Source organism: Pavona decussata, unplaced genomic scaffold (assembly GCF_977016875.1).
Source record: "Pavona decussata unplaced genomic scaffold, jaPavDecu1.1 SCAFFOLD_195, whole genome shotgun sequence".
In the NCBI taxonomy this organism is placed as follows: Eukaryota; Metazoa; Cnidaria; class Anthozoa; order Scleractinia; family Agariciidae; genus Pavona; species Pavona decussata.
In genome coordinates this window covers 563,571-582,545 of record NW_028145604.1, presented here as the reverse complement: position 1 = coordinate 582,545, position 18,975 = coordinate 563,571, and the positions used below count along the sequence as shown (strand labels likewise).

Here is an 18,975-nt window from a genome sequence, read left to right as displayed (position 1 = left end):
CATTTGGTAACCAGGCACCCTTTCCAATATGGCGGACACCACGGTGTTGTAAGCGTCTTTGAAAATTTATTAGTTTGTGGAAGGTATATTTGGCACAGAAGCGATCAGTTACTTCAGCAACTTTCAGATGGAAGAAGTTGCAAAAGAACAGGTTTTGACGTCTAGGAAACGAAAACGATTTCAGTAAGTTGGTGAAGCTATGAAGCATCTCCATAGAATGTTTTGTTTGGACGTTCCATTTATGACCCGAATCTGAATCCCTGTTATGGATGAGAAAGATTCCTACACACCTAGTGTTTTAGGAATCCTTTGACAAACTTTAGTTCGTCCCTTATGATTGATCGCTTATTTAAAATAACAGATCCCTCATCTCACATGTTTTATTTGACAGGTGGTTCATTGCACCCCGATAAGAAAATGAACGCTTAAGAAAATTGTTACTATTTTCACTACTATTATTAGCCTTGATTACCATATAAACGACATAGTTACGTTTATGACAGTCGATAGGAACAGACACAATTGTCATTTCTTGTGCTAATTATTGTTAGTTAATCTCTAGTCTTAATTTTTATAATTTGTAATTATCACACAGCATGTCTGAAAACCAGCTTGCTGAGCCATTTACCGTGTTTAAATAAAGTTGATTGATTGATTGATTGTTTCCCGTTTGGGTTTGTTCTGAAGGCTTTCATACATATGGCAGGGGAAGGGGGGGGGGACTTGGGAGGGGGTGGCAGAGGAGGATGTGGGGGAGGTGTTTTTGGTCTTACCCTGCCCCCTATCTACAATTATACTGGATTTGGGACACTCAACTTTTAAGCAAGTCTGAAACAAGAATTTATGAGGATCAAGCTTGTCTTGCTTGTCTAAAGATGCTTGTCTAACTTGTCTAAATTATCTCTTTTTGATAAAAGTGTTGTTTTATTTTCAGGTGGTGGGAAAAACATGGACCAAAGGACAAAAAAGTGAAAAGAAAATCTGGTAAATATCACTATACCATGTCATTCTATTGCATCTTGATTAATAATTCTCATCTTACATATTTGGACCCAATCTAATATATATATATAAAAAATTAAATATGAAAAAATTGTTGTTTACATTTTTACTTTAAAAGGTTTATATGGGGTGTTATGTTTCTATTTATTAATCTAATTATTGTTAGCTTCAAATGAATGAACTGATAATGAACTATGCACTGATGATAACTTTTTGCCTCATGTTAATCTAGTGACTTTTTAATTTCACCAAGCTTGACTTACCTTAATATCCGACACACTTTTGTTTGAATGACCAAAATGTATCATGAGGTGCATTCACTCCAATAGTGTATGCTTAAACTAAATCTTGGGTGTTTCATTCTTGGTATTCTTAAGTGATAATCGCTTATTTATTCCGTCAATTTTAAAACTTTGAGTTAGACACTTCATAGCAAATGCATAATATTTTGTCCTTAGACACATATTGATCTGCTTCTTGGACCTCACAGACATCTGTGGGCCCGGGGGAGGGGGGGGGGGGTGGTGGGGAGGGGGGACTCCCATATGAAACAGACAAGGATGTTCGTTGTCTCGCTTAGGGGTGTAAATTTTGGATTTTGGTCTCGCTTAGGGTGTTCCGGGCAAAGTGCCAATGTTTTAAGCCACCAAGGTCTCGTTTAGGGGTCCGTGAAGAAACACAGAATTACGCGAAGAGAAACAGAAGTCAAATTTTCTTTTTAACTTGTTTTGTTTACCGCATAAGGGGTCAAAATTTGCTTAAGCGACGCCCAGATTGGTCTCCTTTAGGGGTCACAAAAAGCTTGAGCCATGCCCAAGTGGTCTCCTTTAGGGGTTAAATTCAAAATTTCCGACAAGCATCCCCGTCTGTTCCATATGGGAGTCCCCGCCCCCCGGGTCTGTGGGCAATTATTGGATAGGTGCATTCTTTATCCCCAACTAAAGGTTATTGTAATCTTGCAATATTCTCATAACTTTTATGTAACAGTTTAGTAATAATATTGTTTTCATTTCAGTTCCCTTTGGAAAGCCATTAAGAAAAAGAGAAGATGGTAAAAGAAAAGCTAAGATTCCTGTGAATGAAGCTTCTTTGCAAAATGAAAATGCTGAAACACCTGACAGTAATGATGAGAAAAGTAAAAGATACATACTTTTTATTGGTAAGCCTTGGATATGATCAGCATCTGGTTTACGGATAATATGGACACTTTTTTTGCATGGCCTTTCGGTGTCTGTATGCGTATATTTTTTGAAATTCTTTTCTAATCATAGTTTAGCTTAAGTTTTACATTTAATGATAAAAATAAGCAAATCGCTGCCAAGTTTGAAATCACAGTGTTGTCATATTTAATAATTACGTATTTATTCTGAAAATAGTGACAAAGTTACTTGTAAGAATGAACAGTGATAGTGTTTGGTTACAGTAGAAAGACATTATAAATCATTTTATAAATAGGTTACATTGTTGTTTCATTTGCTCAAAATCCCCTGGTGTAAGATTTCATTTAATGAGTTACCATATTTTTTACTTTTCTGACTGCTAGGTAACCTACCATTTACAGTTAATGAGGAGGATGTCAAATCTCATTTCCGATGCACTGGCAAAGGTGATTCTGAAATACATGACAGTGACCTTGTGTCATTTATATTTCATTCAGAATATTTTATTAGACTAGTGCTTATAAGAGCATTGGGAGGGGGGAGGGGGAGGGGAGTAGCAATAACTCTAGGCCACTTTATGCTGGGTATCCTGTGCTAGCAGCTCATCCAGGGCGAGTAATAATTAGTTCTCGCTGTATGATTTGTACAAGTTAAGGTTGCTACTGTTGGCTCATAAATGTTTTTATGGAACTGCTTCTGTCTCTATCCAAAAATATTTTGATAGTGAAACCTTTGAAAATGGACCTCCATCGCAAATCTACTTGTTGCAAATCAATAAACCTTTGAAACTCTCTGGATACACAAACAAGGGAGCTATCCGGTACAAACTGTTTTTAAAATAAACTGAAAAGTATTCTTCTGTAAATAGTTTGTTTGGTTTTAGGATCATTGTAAATGTGTTATTTTTATTACATTTTTATATTTTATTTGTAACATGACCACATCAGCTCTCCTGTAATTTTTATGTATAAATGTAACTACAACTACTAATACTCCTAGGTCACTTCAAAGCAGCAGCAGTGTATGTTGAAACACAGAGTTTGTGCAATTTAAATGAAAGATGTTATAAAGATGAAGAAGGGTACTGAAATACATGACATACCTACTACTGAAATACCTACTATACATGCACACTACTAGATACCATCAAAGGGTTTCGGCTGATGACAAAGAAGACAGGAGAATCAAAAGGCTGTGGATTCCTTGAGTTTAACAACAAAGACAGTTACTGGGTAATTAATAAGATTAATATGATATTGTCTGCATTCTAATGTTCATGATAATGGCGCAGAGACATAAGGCCTCAAACATGGTAAAAAGCCATTTACTCAAGTCTTGCTGTCTAGGGTCAGTTATTTGCTGTTTGTTGTTGTTAGTCTTATGTGGCTAGATTTCCAGGTTAGAGCTTTAAGGTGAAGTTGCTGTTCTTAGCTTATGAAATAAGACACCATCACCTCAGACAGTTGTTTTAAAGGCACTGTTAATATTTTTGCTGAAAGTGCAAACCGGTGAGGCACAAACTGCTATAAGTATGGATTCCTTTGTGTCTCATGCACCCGTAGGGTGCAGCGCACGTCACTCCAGACACATATGTTGAACCATTGCAAAATATACAGTCAGACTTAATACCATCATCTCTGTTGTATGCATAACTGGGAGATTGATTGGTCATTATAAAATGTTCATAAAAATGTGTGCAACATGAAAGGTCAGATCAAGCATAATTTTACTGAATTCAAACTGCATGCATGCCCCTAGCCTAATGCATAATGCACTCAGCCTATGTCACAAAATTCTGCACAGACAATTTTTACAAAGGAAATACTTGACTTCCTCCTTGAGTGCTGTTGAGCAAGACTTACAGTACAAACATTACATATATTATGAAAAGATTAAAGCAACATTTTTGTGTTTTTTAGAATCATATGTACTACTACACTGGACAGTGTGTTTAAGCCTGGGATTGGCCAGGAAATAAGGCTTGGTGTCATTGGCTATTTAGCTATTAAATATCACTTTTTATTAAAAACTGAATCATTGTATAATGCAATTCGAGGGATTTGATTGGCTTAGCGGCCATGGTATATGAGCAATTATACCATGGCCGAGAAATGGTGACCATTAAAATAGTATCCTGGTTGTTCTTGCACAGCGAAATCAGTAAGATCTAGCAATATTTCTTGATTGTTTTTAATAAAACAATTATTCCACTTGCGCTTGTTGGATATGAGATGATTATAGCCAACTCGGCGCTACGCGCCTCGTTGGCTATGTATCACGTCATATCCGACGCGTGCTCGTGGAATAATTGTTAAATATTGTAAAACTGTTCCTTCTTGTTACTTTACAGAAAGCTCTAAATCTACATCACAGTGTTCTAGCTGGACGGAAAATAAATGTGGAGATTACTTGCGGGGGAGGAGGCAAAGGAGAACAGAGAGAGAAAAAGCTGGAAAAACGGAAAGCAAAGTTTCGCCAAGGAAGGAAAACAAAATCAAAAACTACGAAAGTTAGATCAAAACAGAAGGACACTTCAGCAGCTAAAACCAACTCTGATACATAGCATTTAGACATAATTTTATTTAATGTAATAATATTTATTTTTTCATACATGCATTTGCTCTGAATAAGTCCATTTTGGTACAGAGACTTGTTGTCATGTAAAAAAAAACTTAGATGACAACCAGTCTCTGCCAAAATAGGGCTTCACTGGAGCAGTTTTGATTTTAAGGCAAGAAAAGTCATTTATGGCCCTCTTGCCCAAAACTCTTCAATTGTTTTGCTTATTAAATTAATAAATTATGCAATGAAATAAGATATTGCTCGGTCTCATTTAAAAGTAAAACAGCTAATGCAGTTGGGCATTTGAATGGAAAATTTCAGCTAGGTTCAAATGACTGACTGCAGGGTTTTTGTGGATGGTTGAAAGTCATTAAATATCATAAGTTAAAAATTAATTAGCAAAAAAAGTCCAGTGTCCAAAGTGGACAAAAGTCCCCATTTTAGGCAGATAATTTATTGCTGTCAAGTCCTCCACCTAGGCTCAGACTTCCCCCCTCCCACTAGTGGCTTTAAATGTTGACTGGTACATAGCAATGTAGGTTTGTCATGGCCATTGTTTAGGCAGTATCACCCATCATTGGCTATCCCCTTGGGGGTGGGGAGGGGGGAAGTGGGCAAGTAGACCTTTTTATGGGGTCTTTTAGGAAGATTTGATTGATAATTTCTCAAGCAAGGAGGGGACAGTGAGGGAGGTTTGTTTTCTTGTGCCTTTACCTTGTGGGGAAAGTAGAGGCCTTCAAAAAGCAATAAGCCGGCATGTTGTAGTTGTTGTAAATGAAGGGAAAACAGGCCATTGTACATGCTCTGAAGAGCTCCACTGTGGTGGACTCTGTCAGCTCAGGTGCTTCCATGCAAATCTATCTGAAGTAATGATCCAAATAATTAATGTGGTACGTACCTTAGTTCTCGCAAAATTATGTGTTAAATGACGGTGATGCTAATCACAGAGGGCCTGGCTATGACCTTATGATAGGAAATTAACGATGCATGTTATTCAAATTTGCGTTGATGTTATGAACCTTAATTTATGTCATTGTTTATTATAATCACACTATTTTTAAGTATTTTAGAGCATAGTTATTTTAAGTAATGTTTAAAAAACGAGCAGGAGTGTTTTATTCCGTTTAAAATCACGAGGCGCAGCCAAGTGGTTTTAGACCCGATAAAACATGTGCTGCGAGTTTTTTGAATGGCTTCAACAACATTCCTGGAAAAGCGTGTGTCAATAGAGTTTATAACAATTATGCTTTTGTTAACGTTGGAAATTAGCATACGAGAAAAACGCCGCATACTAATGAGGAGTGTTTCATCAGTTGATAAAACACCGCATACTGGTGAGGAGTGTTTTATCAGCTGATAACTTTATTAAATTTTATTATATTATTATTATTATTTGTATTTTAACAAGCTGCAGAAACAGTAAATTAAGCTGCTGTTGCAGAAAGTAATAAAAATACATTGTACAGGCGGCAAAGAAAAAGCTATCATATTGCAGTGGAAAGGGACACACACAAGTGTCTGTATTATCCGGGTGCCTATATTGTGTGGGCTTCACCACTAGGGGTATAGAATGGTAAAATCCGAGACCCAACGAGACGCCGAGATCTTCATTTAAAATCCGAGACTGAGATTTCACTACTTTTTCTAAATCCAAGCCTGAGACGTCGCGATGCAAAACGTGTTTTTTACTAACACTGCCGAAAAGCATAGTACGGCAATTTACAAGCAGAATTTATCCAAGCTTATATGTTTCACAGAAGCTGCAGAGGCGACTGCCATGTTGAGCTGTTTTTCAAGATTTAATATTGTTTGTTGTCAGTTTAGGACGGTTAATTCAGACTTAATTTTCACTTGGTTTGCGAGACTTCGAGATTCAAATTTTAAAATGCGACATTCCTAGACCTGTATTATGTTATACAAGCTTGAGATTCCGAGACTCCAGTTTGAGACGCCGAGATTTTGAGACCTGCCGAAAATTTGACGAGACCCATTATTTTTCAATGACCATTCTATACCCCTACCACTGTCCGCAAAGTCGAACATTGTATGAGAGCATGTCACTCAGATCACAGCAAAGTATCCATTGTCCATTTTAAGATTGTTGACTGTTTTAAACAGGCTAATTTAAGAGAAAATATATGAGTTTTCTGTCAGGACAAACTTAACTGTTCGTAATATTAACGGCTGTTGGTAAAGTGGGGTTCCACTGTGCGTGGATATTTTTATTTTATTAATGGCTCGAAAGTTTTGAGTTGGTTGGAAATAAGACTGTTGGCATTTGTTTAAAATGTTGCAAACGATCATTGTTTTCATTAATTAAATTTAGCCATAGGAAAAACATTTTGGTTAGCAAACAGAGTATCGATGATTTTAGTCAGCAAAGGGAGACCATCATGCAAGACATAAACTGTGAGATAAAAACATATTTCAATAAATTCAATAAAAAAATATAACACTACGTGATAAAAACTAATAAATAAAAGAAGGGTGTGTACATCACTAAAAGAAAGATTTAAACTTTACTCAATGTTGAAGGATTTTCTTTGTGAGGGCCAATTTTGAAGTTTTTGGTGGCAAACTAAAATATTAATTCAATTTTTGTGCATAAAATAGGTATGTTAATAACAGTTGAATTACCACAACAGGTATACAAACAACGCATTCAAGCGTGTTTACGACCTCATATCGTGACGCCTGAAATAAACATGTCAATAACGGAGTTTGATTGACGTCGGTAAGTGTTTTTTTTTTTAATTATCGCGTCTCTTTCCATAACATCACCTGTCAAATGTCAGGTGACCCGCAGCAACCAAGTCAATATGGCGTCCGAAGAAAGTTTGCTTTTCTGTGTGCCTGAATTCTCTTCCCAAGTTTTCTCGGGACTTCACAGTCTCAGGAAAGAGGGAAAGCTCTGTGATATCCAGCTAAGTGTTGGTGATTTCAATCTAAAATCGCATCGCGTCGTCCTGGCAGCTGCAAGCAGCTATTTTAATGCGATGTTCACCGGTGACTTGAAAGAGAGTCGTCAAGATAAGGTCGCCTTGTTTGGTGTTGAATTTTCAGCGTTAGAAGATCTCGTGAATTTCTGCTACACCGGAAGGATTGAAATAAATGTGGACAATGTACAGAATCTGCTAAGCGCCTCCAGTCTGCTACAGTTAGCAAGCGTGAAGCAAGCTTGTGTCGAGTTCCTTCATCGTGTTCTTCACCCGACAAACTGCCTCGGCATCCGCTCCTTTGCCGACACGTACTCTTGCGTGGATCTTGTAGAAGCAGCCGATGTTTTCGCTGTGAAGAATTTCTCTGAAGTTGCCAGGAGTGAGGAATTTTTAACTCTTTCTCCCGAGGAGGTCGTCGAAATGATTTCGCGGGAAGAATTAAATGTCCGTACTGAAGAAGAGGTTTTCGAAGCGATTTCAGCTTGGGTGAGAAGAGAAGAGGATGAGAGGAAAGATTTCCTACCAGAACTTCTCAAAAACGTCCGACTCCCGCTGATAAGCCCACAGTATCTATGTGATAAGGTGTCCACTGACGAACTCATTAAGAGCAATTTAGCATGTCGTGATCTGGTTGATGAAGCTAAAGACTACCACTTAATGCCTGAACGCAGATGCAAGCTTCAATCCATACGCACCAAACCAAGAAGGTGGAGTGAAGCAGCAGGCTTAATTTATGCCATCGGTGGTCTGACATCTTCAGGTGAAGCTCTCAGCACTGTTGAGACATACGACACATTGACAGGTCTTTGGGTGCCAGGGGTACCCATGACTACCTTACGCACCCGGGTCGGTGTCACTGTCCTGGATAACAAGCTCTATGCTCTGGGAGGATTTGATGGGCACAAGAGGCTTAGCACTGTTGAGTGTTACGATCCTCAGATAAAGGCATGGAGAGCTGTTACTTCAATGAATACACGCCGCAGTGCCCTTGGTGCAGTTGTCCTTCATGGAAAGATCTATGTTGTTGGTGGTTATGATGGTCATATCTCTTTGAGCACTGTTGAATGCTACTCTCCCGTTAACAACATGTGGAGTTTTCTGTCTCCAATGGGAACGCTCCGTAGTGCTGCAGGTGTTACTGAGCTGAATGGAAAGATCTATGCCATTGGCGGTCACAATGGCTTGTCCATATTCAACACAGTGGAAGTGTATGACTCACAATCTGACACATGGTCATCAAGTCCTCCAATGGGTGTGCGCAGATGCAGAGTGGGTGTAGCCACCTTAAATGGGCGTATATATGTTTGCGGTGGGTACGATGGCAGTGCTTTCCTGAACACCGTGGAGTGTTTTGATCCTGAGACTGGACAATGGTCATTCACAGCCCCAATGAATACTCGACGGAGCAGGGTTGCTGTGGTAACCCTAGGGGGCAGGCTGTATGCAGTGGGTGGTTATGATGGCCTGTCAAACCTAAATACTGTGGAATGTTTTGATGTTCTCACAAACCGTTGGACTCCTGTGGCGTCCATGGGTATGCATCAAGGTGGTGTTGGAGTTGCTGTACTCCCAAGGGGACATTATGCTTAGTATAGTATGCCTCATATGACAATCAGTTTGTGGATTTTTCCTTTGAAAACCACTATATGCACTGAAAAGAAAGTAGTATACTTTCTCAAATAAATGCTTGTTTTTAAACCATCATACTAGTCAACAATACTTGTTGAAATTATGGTAAAAAAAGAAAATTATATTATACAGGGGCACCCAATGAAAACATTTAATGGGCAAAATATTTAAAATATTTAATGTTATGTTCCTGGATCATTATTTTAATGGCCTTTTCAAAGGTGTATTTGTGTAAACTAACATAGTTTGATCTGTTCTGGTAAATTTTAGGGAAGACAATCTTTTTCCCCAAATATGCTACCGTTGGCTTTCTGAATACGCTAGCACTAGCTGGGCTTAGTTTTGAAATTGTAGCCTTGATTTCCAATCTGTAATTATACCTTTTTTTTTTAATCTAGATTTCACAAAAATTAATAATGGGATCAACATGATTTTTTTTGTCCAAATATAATAGTATACAAGTTTAAATTTGAAATTGAGCTGGAATTTGCACTTTAATTGAGGCAATTTATTATTATCATTTAGATAGCATGTTTTTAAATATGCATCAGGTCATATTCTGTTGTTAATGTGTTGTAATTTCTTTGGAAAATTGAGCTTGGAGAGAGTCGAAATATAATGAAAGGGAGATCACCATTAGAGGTCATCATCATGGTATGATGCTGATGGTATTTTGCTCATTAATAAGTTTTTTTCTTTTTGGAACAGCAGAATTAACCAGTTGCAAATAAATTGCTAGAATATTCCATTAATGTAGAGCATATATTTATGTCAGTTATTTCATATTGGTCAGCTTTAAACCAGATCGGTATCCTATGGATACGAGTGGACTAATTTAGAAAATATGCCTGGGGATATGTTGTCCTCAAGATGCCCCAAGCAGACAATAATGTTGCAACCTGCTAGGTTTATAACTTTGCACTATTAATAGTTACATTACCTTTTTGGCTAGAGGTCATCAGCAATTTTAAAGATGATGGTTCTAGAACTGACAAAAAGTTGCATGTTTAACATGCGAATTTGTTACAAATAAATGCACATAGTACATAGTTTGCCCTTGAGATGCTCTAGTTTTGCAATGTTGTAGGCATTTTATTGCAAGAATATAAGAAATATTATAAATATGTCTAATTCTTTGCTATTATTCTGAAATTAATATTCATTTTTGGAATTGCTCCAGGTATGAAACAAAGTTTTTCTTTATTGTAACCAAAGAAGAAGATTTTTTTATCAAAATATGGTTAGGCTTTTCATAAAATTAATACTATTGAAGATGTAATTGCAGACATCCCATTGGATACATTGTACATGTTTTATCATGGTTATATCGTAGGAAAACATGACATGTTCTGGTCATTTTGAATGTTGCAAAGTTTGAATTACGGGTAGCACAAAGTAGATTTTACAATCAATGAGAACTGAGTTTCTTGCAAATGTGGTTTCTGATGGGTTGGGTAAATATTTGATTGTTTGAATGTTAAAACTTCAAAAATAATTATTAATGTTCAATGTGTGGTTCCAGAAAATATCCATACCCCCACCACGGAGGGAATTGGAAATTCCAGAGGGGTGGGGGGGTCAATGGCCCAGGAAATTCCAGAGGGGGGGAGGGGTGAATGGTTGGATAAGTTTCCAGAAGGTCAACTTCACGTTCATGTCAGACATAAATGTTCAAAATTGTAACTTACCAACTTTGCAACTTCGTAGATCTTTCTTGAAGACATTACTTTGTTTAACTGTTTTAAATTAACCCTTGTTACATTAACAACATGTTTCTCTTCTCCGAAAAGCCTTTGAAAGCGAAGTACTCCAACTGAGACAAGAAATGTATGTCTGCGTTGCGTGACTCAGTTATTATAAAACTGTTGTTTGTGAAACTTTCTTGCGTAGAAAATATTGTTTACTGGCAACAATTGAATTTGTATCAATGTTTAAAAGGGAAGATTTTTTATGGCTATAAAGTGAAAGCCACAATTTTACATAAAACATTGAAATATTTGTTTGTTATTTTTGTATGCTGTGTAGAGTTACGGGCAAAGGTCAATTCCCGGGGTCAATTATGGTTTGTCAAAACTGACCCGTGTTAAAACTTATTTTGTCCAAAGTATTTCAACTTAAAGTCCAAAACTATTAACTTAATTTCTATGCCAAAATTCAACAAAATAGAGCCAATTCAACATTCTTTTAATGCGTTATTGATCCCATACAAAATTTGCATAAGAACGTGAACATGCTAATTTCGTTTTGGGGCTCCATTTCGTCTGCGGTTTCAAGTTACGATCTGAAATCTTTATTTGTCTCCCTGCCCTGCATGCATGCTAATGCTTATTTTGTCCATGCTATTCCGATTCAATAGGAAAACTATTGACTAAAATAACTAGACTGAATGATTACCAGGAGAAAAATCATCAATTGAGTAGAACTAAAGCGTTAATCTTTTTGATCTCCTAAAATTTGCATAGGAACGTAAATATGACATATGCAAATTAAATGAAAAACACATTTTTGCATTGCCGGACTTATTCCAACAATTTAGATTTAAAATCTTCAGTGAAGCTAATGGTAAAGTTTGATGTCAATGACCACAGGTAAATATGAAACACAACAATTATTTCAGTATCAAGAGCTTTTTGGCAAACTCTACCGGTGAAATTGAACAGCGCGCGCGCTCTTCGATAACGCATATTTTCTCCTCGTGTAGGCAGTTCTTGATATTTCTGAAATGTTCACATCAAACTGATTTTTGAGGCGTTCTTTTGAAATAAAACTTTTCCAGAGGGGGGTGGGGGTGTATTCTGTATTTGAGGAATTTCCGAAGGGGTGGGGGGGTTAAGAAAATACCTTGAAAATGGAAAATCCAGGGGGGTGGGGGGGACCTATGTGAAATTCCCTCCGTGGTGGGGGTATGGATATTTTCTGGAACCACACAATAACAAAACATGTCATGTTAGATATATCATGTTTGGTGTCCGTACTGAGATGCACCTGACATCAAATATAACCACCAGTAAAATGTGAAAGTTAAAAAATCCAACGTGAAGAGTCACTCCAATCAATCAAGGGAGCAATACCTGTTTTGTAAATTTTTGGCCACAAAGCCTTCCTAGAGTCCATCAGTAACAATATTTTAGATGCTATTAATAAAATTTTTCTGTGGTTATGTGTTCTTGCATTGATCATTTTGCTTGGTTTTCATTCCCATTGCAAACACAAAATGAAAATTAGAGTGACCCACAGGATTGTTCTTGTAAACTTATCTGTTTTGACTTCCTTCTCATCCACTTATCTGCCCCTCTGAGGGTGCATGAGTGCATGAGCACTGTTAAAATTGGGCTGAATCACAGGTGAACATTTTCAATATGAGCAGAGAAAACTCTGACAAATACCAAGAAAAAGAATTCACAGTAATTTTTATTGAGGGGCTGAGAGCATACCCGACCCAAAGTACTTTTCAGAGCACTCTTTACTGTTTTAGCTCAGATTCACTGGAAGTTTTGTATGTGGCCTTTACGGAGTTAAAACTCCTTCAGTAAACATTGCTCAAATGTTTTATCTAATCCGCTGCATTGCGCTTCGTTTTGTGACAATCATAATCATAAGTTTTTATCGCAAATGAAGTGCAAAGCAGTGGATCAAACATTGGAACAATGTTTCCTGAAGGAATTCAAGGCCACATGCAAAAACTCAGTGAATCTGAGCTAAAACAACAACAAGCAATCTGAAATGTCAATTACTTTTAACATCCTTTAGATATGAGAGCCTCAAATGTCAATTCTGTTCAAACTATTACATAGTTCATTGTCTATTTCTAAATTATTCCACAGAGTAAAGCTTAATTCATCTTGTTTGCTTTGTGAAAATGTTTCTTATAAGCTGTAAAGAAGTTCCCGAAGAGCTGAAATTCTAGACTTTCAACATGTTCCATTGAGACAACACAACCATGCTTGGAATCTGTTTGAGATGAGCTGTTGACCTTAAGCTCGAAAACAAGAATTGGAGATGAGATACTGTTGACACCTGCTAAACCCGCAGATTGCTTAGGAGATGGCTGAGTGGAGGAAGCTGGCTTCCTGAATTGCTCTGGATTACTAGTAGTTTCTTCCCACTGCTCTTGTGAACTGCCAGTTGACACGTCATTTTCTGAAATTTCATTATTTGATTGTTTGTGCGTGTGGAGGGACTTGCGTCGTTCTCTGCGACAATGTGTCCATGTATTTTCAAAGGCAGTACAAATTGCTGAAAAACTGTCCCCAACTTCATCAATGTCCTCTTCAACTTGTTTGGCAATTTGGGTCTCTTTGAGAGGATGAGGTTCCTGTGGCTCTTCAGCCGACTGGGTATCCTGTGATGATAACTCTGAATTGCCTTCCTCAATACGTTGTCTTTTAGCTAAACTCTTTCTTTCACATTTCATTCCAAATTCTCTTTCTAAATTCTCTACAACAAACTGAAAAACGGCCCTGGTGGTAGTTAGCTTGACCTTGCATGATGAATCAATTACCTCTTGAAACCCAACAAAAAAAGAATGACAGTTTGTATGCTTTCTTTTCTTGGCAGATTTACAAACGGTTAACAGATCAAGCAGTGTTGTTAAATTGTTCTTTACACTGTCAAGACAGCTGTCCAGATTTTGGCAGATCTTGTGTGCATCTTTCATCAATTCAATGGTATGTTTTAGTGCCGAAGCAGGAACATTCTGAGTCAAGTTGTGCACTAGTTCAAATGGATCTTGAACGATCAAAGGGGAGACTTTGAACTGCACTCGCTTGCCATACCTTGGACTGTTATCAGGGTTTGAAGAACTGGAACCAAGCAGAGCTTTCTGCTTTTCACTGTTATCTCGTGATGATGTATTAAGTTTACCAGGAGAGCAATCAGCCATTGTTGACTCTCCTTCACAACACAGATTTCCATTCTTGCCACAAGAGGAACTGGAGACTGCGAGTCCTGTTTCTAGATGTGTTGTACCATTAAGCTCATCCAGCACTGAGGTGATAGTTGTCATACAACCAGTTCTCACACTAACCACAAAACTGGAAAAGTCAAACTCCGTTGAAAAGAAAAGAAAGAATTCTTCCAGTAAGTGACCTGATGGGCAGAAAATAAACATAAGTTATAGTTTTCAGGGTAAGTTGAAACTAACTCCTTTATTGCGCCTTTAGGACTCTGAAGCTCAAGATTCAACCAACTGTTATGCTTTCACTGCTGTCAATCACTGTTTATTTAGCATTTTGCTCAAAATTGAAAATGCAACAATTGAAAGTTTCTTACAGATAGCCGGCCTTTGTGCCACAATAAGGCTTATTTGGAGCAATTTTGTTTTCAAGGCAAAAAGTCATCATTAACACCCTTCAATTCTTAAAGGGAACCTCCACTCTGACAACAAATTGACGGTTAAGTGTTGGAAATAGTGTCTAAATTCTAAATGTTAGTCTAAAACGTAGAAATGACATTCAAGTGTGTTAGAAATTAGATGTGATTATCGAATACTTTTGCTGTTAAATTTCCTGGGCGCAGCCATTTTGAATCTTATGACGTGTAACGGTTGCCGCTTTTGTTATTTTCAGCAGAAGATCATTTGTGTGAAACAACTGAGCAACCGTATTACGTCATATCCAAGATGGCGGCGCCCAGGAAATTATTTTAAAAGCGAAAATAGGCGATAATCAAATCATGTTTTGTCTGACACTGAAATATTATTTCCATGTTTTCCAATGAAATTTCAAAGTACAGGTAGATCATATTTTCAACAATTTAACGTTAATATGTTCCAAAAGTGGAGGTTTCCTTTAACCTTACGTGACACATACCGGTACACGTCACAAAAACACTGATACTCAGGCTGGGCTCAGACTACTTTTATTATTATTTGTTTGTTCACTAAAATCTCTGGAACTTAAAGAATAAATGCAATACTCACTCAGACTTTTAGTATTCTGTGATGGAGAAAGTCTGGAAATGTCTTTGAAGAAAGAGCAGTCCCAGTTATCAATCAGCTTAGACTCTAGCTGGACAGAACTTGGCTTACCAAACCCATCATCATCTGTGCTATTCAAATCGGATTGTTCGTTGGTCCAAGCATTGAATCCCTGCTGCAATGAAGGTATAACAGGTGGGCTTCGTGTCTGCAGGAAGTACAGCACCATGAGTGTCAGTGCATAGTTTGACAGCTGTCTGCCAACAGTCAGACCTTTGGCTTTTGCCCAGGCCCTCACAATAAACACCAGCTGAGGAACCCTGGGATCAAGAGACATGTAGCAGTGGAGGAGATTTGAGTTTGCCACTCCAAGCCTGCAAAGAACATACAAAATCTAAGAAAAATGGGTCTGTTTCAGTGGGGTACCAAAAAATACCCACACAAAGGAGGTCACTGGAAATTCCAAAGGGAGAGGGGAGTCTCAGTAGCTAAAGTTTTTAAAGGAAAGTATCAAGTTAACTTGGAATTTGGAACCCCCACCCCTCTGGGTGCATGTTAAGGGGGAGGGGTGGGGAGGGTAAGGTGCCTGGTTCCTAAGATTTTTACCTGTTATTCACTGATAGATCACATGACAGGCCTGAGGGCTGGTGCTTGAACTTGATAAGAGGACACTTAGCAGTTAAGACAGGTATAATGTTCACACAACCAGGAGCAAAACTACGTAACACATCAATAACTTCAGAGTAATCCACGTCATCATTATCATCACTTGTCAGGAGACAAACATCTAAGTCACTCCCCTTCCACCCCACTCCACTGACAGTAGAACCAAACGGCACAACCGATGTTCCAGAATGAACTTCTTGGAAGACTTCCTGTAAGAGTTGACACACCAGTCTCCGTAACTTTACATCTTGTTCAGTTAGACACAACTGTTGCATCAACAAGTTCAGTTGTTCTTTTACCTGTAAAACAATAATGAGGTAAAGAATGGGTGAATGAACAGGGCTCTAAACGAAGAAGAACTGAAACACAGAACAAAATCCTAGCTGTTGTTTTTTTAAAAAGCTAATAAAATATTTAGAAATTTTAAGAAAAAACCTAAGGTCATCAACTTCAGTTCAATGCTATTGCTTCTCAGGGAATGTTTCTGGATGGGTTCTAGCATATTATTGTTTGGTTGACTTAAAAGTGCTGGAGATTCAATAACTTATGGTTTGGTGTCCTATATCATCCAGGAACTCCCAAAATGAAACAATATTTATTTATTATAGTTATTATAATAACATTATATAATAAATTATAATAATTTTTTGACTTCACAAGGAAGTAAATTGAATCATTACAGTAATACCAGCAAATGTAACAGTATTCAACATTTTTCACATACTGTGTAAACAGATGACTTCAATTCATTTACAAGTTCCTCAGGGACAAATTCTGCTATCTGTCTGGGTTGCCGCTGACCATGTGGACATTGTTGAGAGTCATTACTAGGTTGGTTGTTCTTTGACTTTGGTGTCTTGTTCAGAAGACGTACTTTGTTAACTGTTCTTTCTTTTACTGTGAGTTGTTTGTCATTTAAAGGAGGTAGTGACTCCTCACAGAGTATTTTGCTGACACCTTCTTCATCAGCCAGCTCTACTATTGCAAAAACACCCTGACAGAAACAAAAAGTCAAAACAAATTTAAACATAATAACTTGATTAATAGTCTCAGGATTGCTGATACTATATCAGGATTAAAGAGATCTCCCACTGTTCACTCACCGTAAACCAATTTTTATGGTGTGGGAGGGGAGGGGGGAGGTGGTATAGAGAAGAGGTCACACTGATTGGCCTAAGCCAATTATTACAGTCTTGTTTGTTACTGGTGACAGGTGTATCAGTCTTTCCTCACTGTGTACCTCCCCATCTCTTTTAGCCCCCCCCCCCCCCCCCCTCTAAAACAAATTGCAATAATGCATAATGTTTAGTGCATGAGAGGAATGTTGTATAATTTAAACCACTCCAACCAATGTTGTGTGCCCGGGGGAGGGGGACTCTCGTATGAAAGGGGTGGGGATACTCGTTGTCTCGCTTAGGGGTGTAAATTTCGGATTTTGGTCTCACTTAGGGTGTTCTGGGCAAAACACCATTATATTTAGCCATGAAGGTCTCGTTTAGGGTTGCATGCGGAGAAATATAAAAAATATATATTTGTCTGTGTTTAAAATGGTCTCTTTTAAGGGTCAACAAAAGCTTGGGCCACGCCCAAATTGGTCCCCTTTAGGGGTTTAATACAAAATTTCCGACGAGCATCCCTGCCCCTTTCATGTGAGAGTCCCACCCCTGGGGTGTTATGTGGCAGTATATTACAGTATATTAAGATTTTACTGTACCTAACTCAAATCTGCCAAGCCATATTGATTTAGGCATCATGCCACTACCAGACTACTGCAGTAATACTTGGAAGCATATCTTAAAGAGGCACAGTGACACATACCTTGTCTTTATCCAGGAAAATGTTTGACACTTGTCCGTATGAACTAAAATATTCAGTCAACTCTTCTTCGATGGAACCTGAATTCTGAAAACCACGGACATAGATACTCTTCCTACAAGCGCTTTCCCTCTCCTTTTGTAGGTTTAATAATCTTTGATGTTTTTTCCCTTTATTGTGGGTTGGTAGTAATGAAGCTGCAGATTTAGAAAAAAGTAAGCCTCATTTACATTTTGACTGAAATGTTTTTTCTATTTATTATTATTACTTTTGCCTTGTATCTATCTTTTAAAAGAATGGGCATTGCAGATAAGGGCATGAATTAAATATAACCGGATTGAGAATGCAGTCCCAGAATGAAGTCTGCAGCTGTACGTAAAAATCATGTCAAGCAGATCAGGTTTCACTTTAGTTTAAAAAAAAAATTACACTGTAAAAAAGCCTGTTTTCAGTCATAACTCTGTATTATCGAGACATTGTGGCGTCAAACTCGTATTTGAAACTTTCGCCTACTTGTTATAACTCTTACCTGAGGGTAAAGAGACACCACAAAGTTCACACCAAATTTGCTGCAGGTTGGCGGCCATGTTTACACTTTGAATGCGTAGGCTCTGGGAACGAGAAACTGAAATCCTGCCCAGTCTCTTCTCAGTTAAAGATAGCCTGTTTGAAATGGAATTTGCAAAGACAGATTCAAAACGGCGTTCATTTCCAAACAGATTTCTCAAGAAAAAGAGGTACACCAAAGAGAAAAGTTACATAAAATCTGCAAAAAAACATAGTCAACGATCTCACGGAGTAACAAAATGCAACAAAGCCCAAGATGTTACCAGACTTCGGCAAAGGAAACTTTCGAAACTCTTGGATAAACGGAGAAAGAGAGAGCAAGAACGAGAAATACAGAGAAGAATTCGCAGCATCGAATTCCAGACATGTCGGGCTTTAAATCGGTTTGAAAGACAATGTAAATCAAAGGTGTTGGAAGAGAGCGACTACTGTAAAATACATCAGTTTTGTGGAGCGTCCGGAATGGTGCAATGTCAGGCAACAAACAAACGGTTGAAACAATGTATTAAAAGTGTTCTGCCTGATGAAAAATATTGCAGTTACCACAAGAATCAGAATAAGTTGGTTGAATAAATGATTCTGTTCATGCTGGAGAAAGTTTGCTTGTAAGATCAATGGGTGGGGCAGTGAGCTCTTGAAATTTTGGTTGTCTTCAAAGGGAGGGGAGGTTCATGTACAAAAATAAAGGTGTCAGATCTGCTTTTTATTTTATGTTCTA

The 18,975-nt window shown here is 37.9% G+C and overlaps 4 protein-coding genes across 4 annotated transcripts in view; 3 read left to right on the top strand and 1 right to left on the bottom strand.

Moving 5' to 3' along the window:
- LOC146461584 (adenosine receptor A3-like) overlaps positions 1–18,975 on the top strand; it is a 144,988-nt gene that overhangs the window by 114,918 nt on the left and 11,095 nt on the right. The window lies entirely within an intron of this gene.
- On the top strand, positions 17–5,759 carry LOC146461588 (uncharacterized). The gene is made up of 6 exons (XM_085086464.1): positions 17–183; positions 935–984; positions 2,018–2,161; positions 2,546–2,608; positions 3,303–3,394; positions 4,513–5,759. The coding sequence occupies exons 1-6, from the start codon at positions 128–130 to the stop codon at positions 4,723–4,725; spliced, it is 618 nt and encodes a 205-aa protein (XP_084942590.1). The 5' UTR covers positions 17–127; the 3' UTR covers positions 4,726–5,759.
- Positions 7,519–10,802, top strand: LOC146461587 (kelch-like protein 18). The gene has a single exon (XM_085086433.1). The coding sequence runs from the start codon at positions 7,544–7,546 to the stop codon at positions 9,251–9,253; it is 1,710 nt and encodes a 569-aa protein (XP_084942559.1). The 5' UTR covers positions 7,519–7,543; the 3' UTR covers positions 9,254–10,802.
- LOC146461586 (speckle targeted PIP5K1A-regulated poly(A) polymerase-like) lies at positions 12,680–18,286 on the bottom strand. Its single transcript, XM_085086421.1, has 6 exons — positions 18,220–18,286; positions 17,694–17,887; positions 16,600–16,869; positions 15,816–16,174; positions 15,213–15,583; positions 12,680–14,380 (listed from the first exon to the last, which is right to left on the bottom strand). Exons 1-6 carry the CDS (start codon positions 18,275–18,277, stop codon positions 13,125–13,127), a joined length of 2,508 nt encoding a protein of 835 aa, XP_084942547.1. The 5' UTR covers positions 18,278–18,286; the 3' UTR covers positions 12,680–13,124.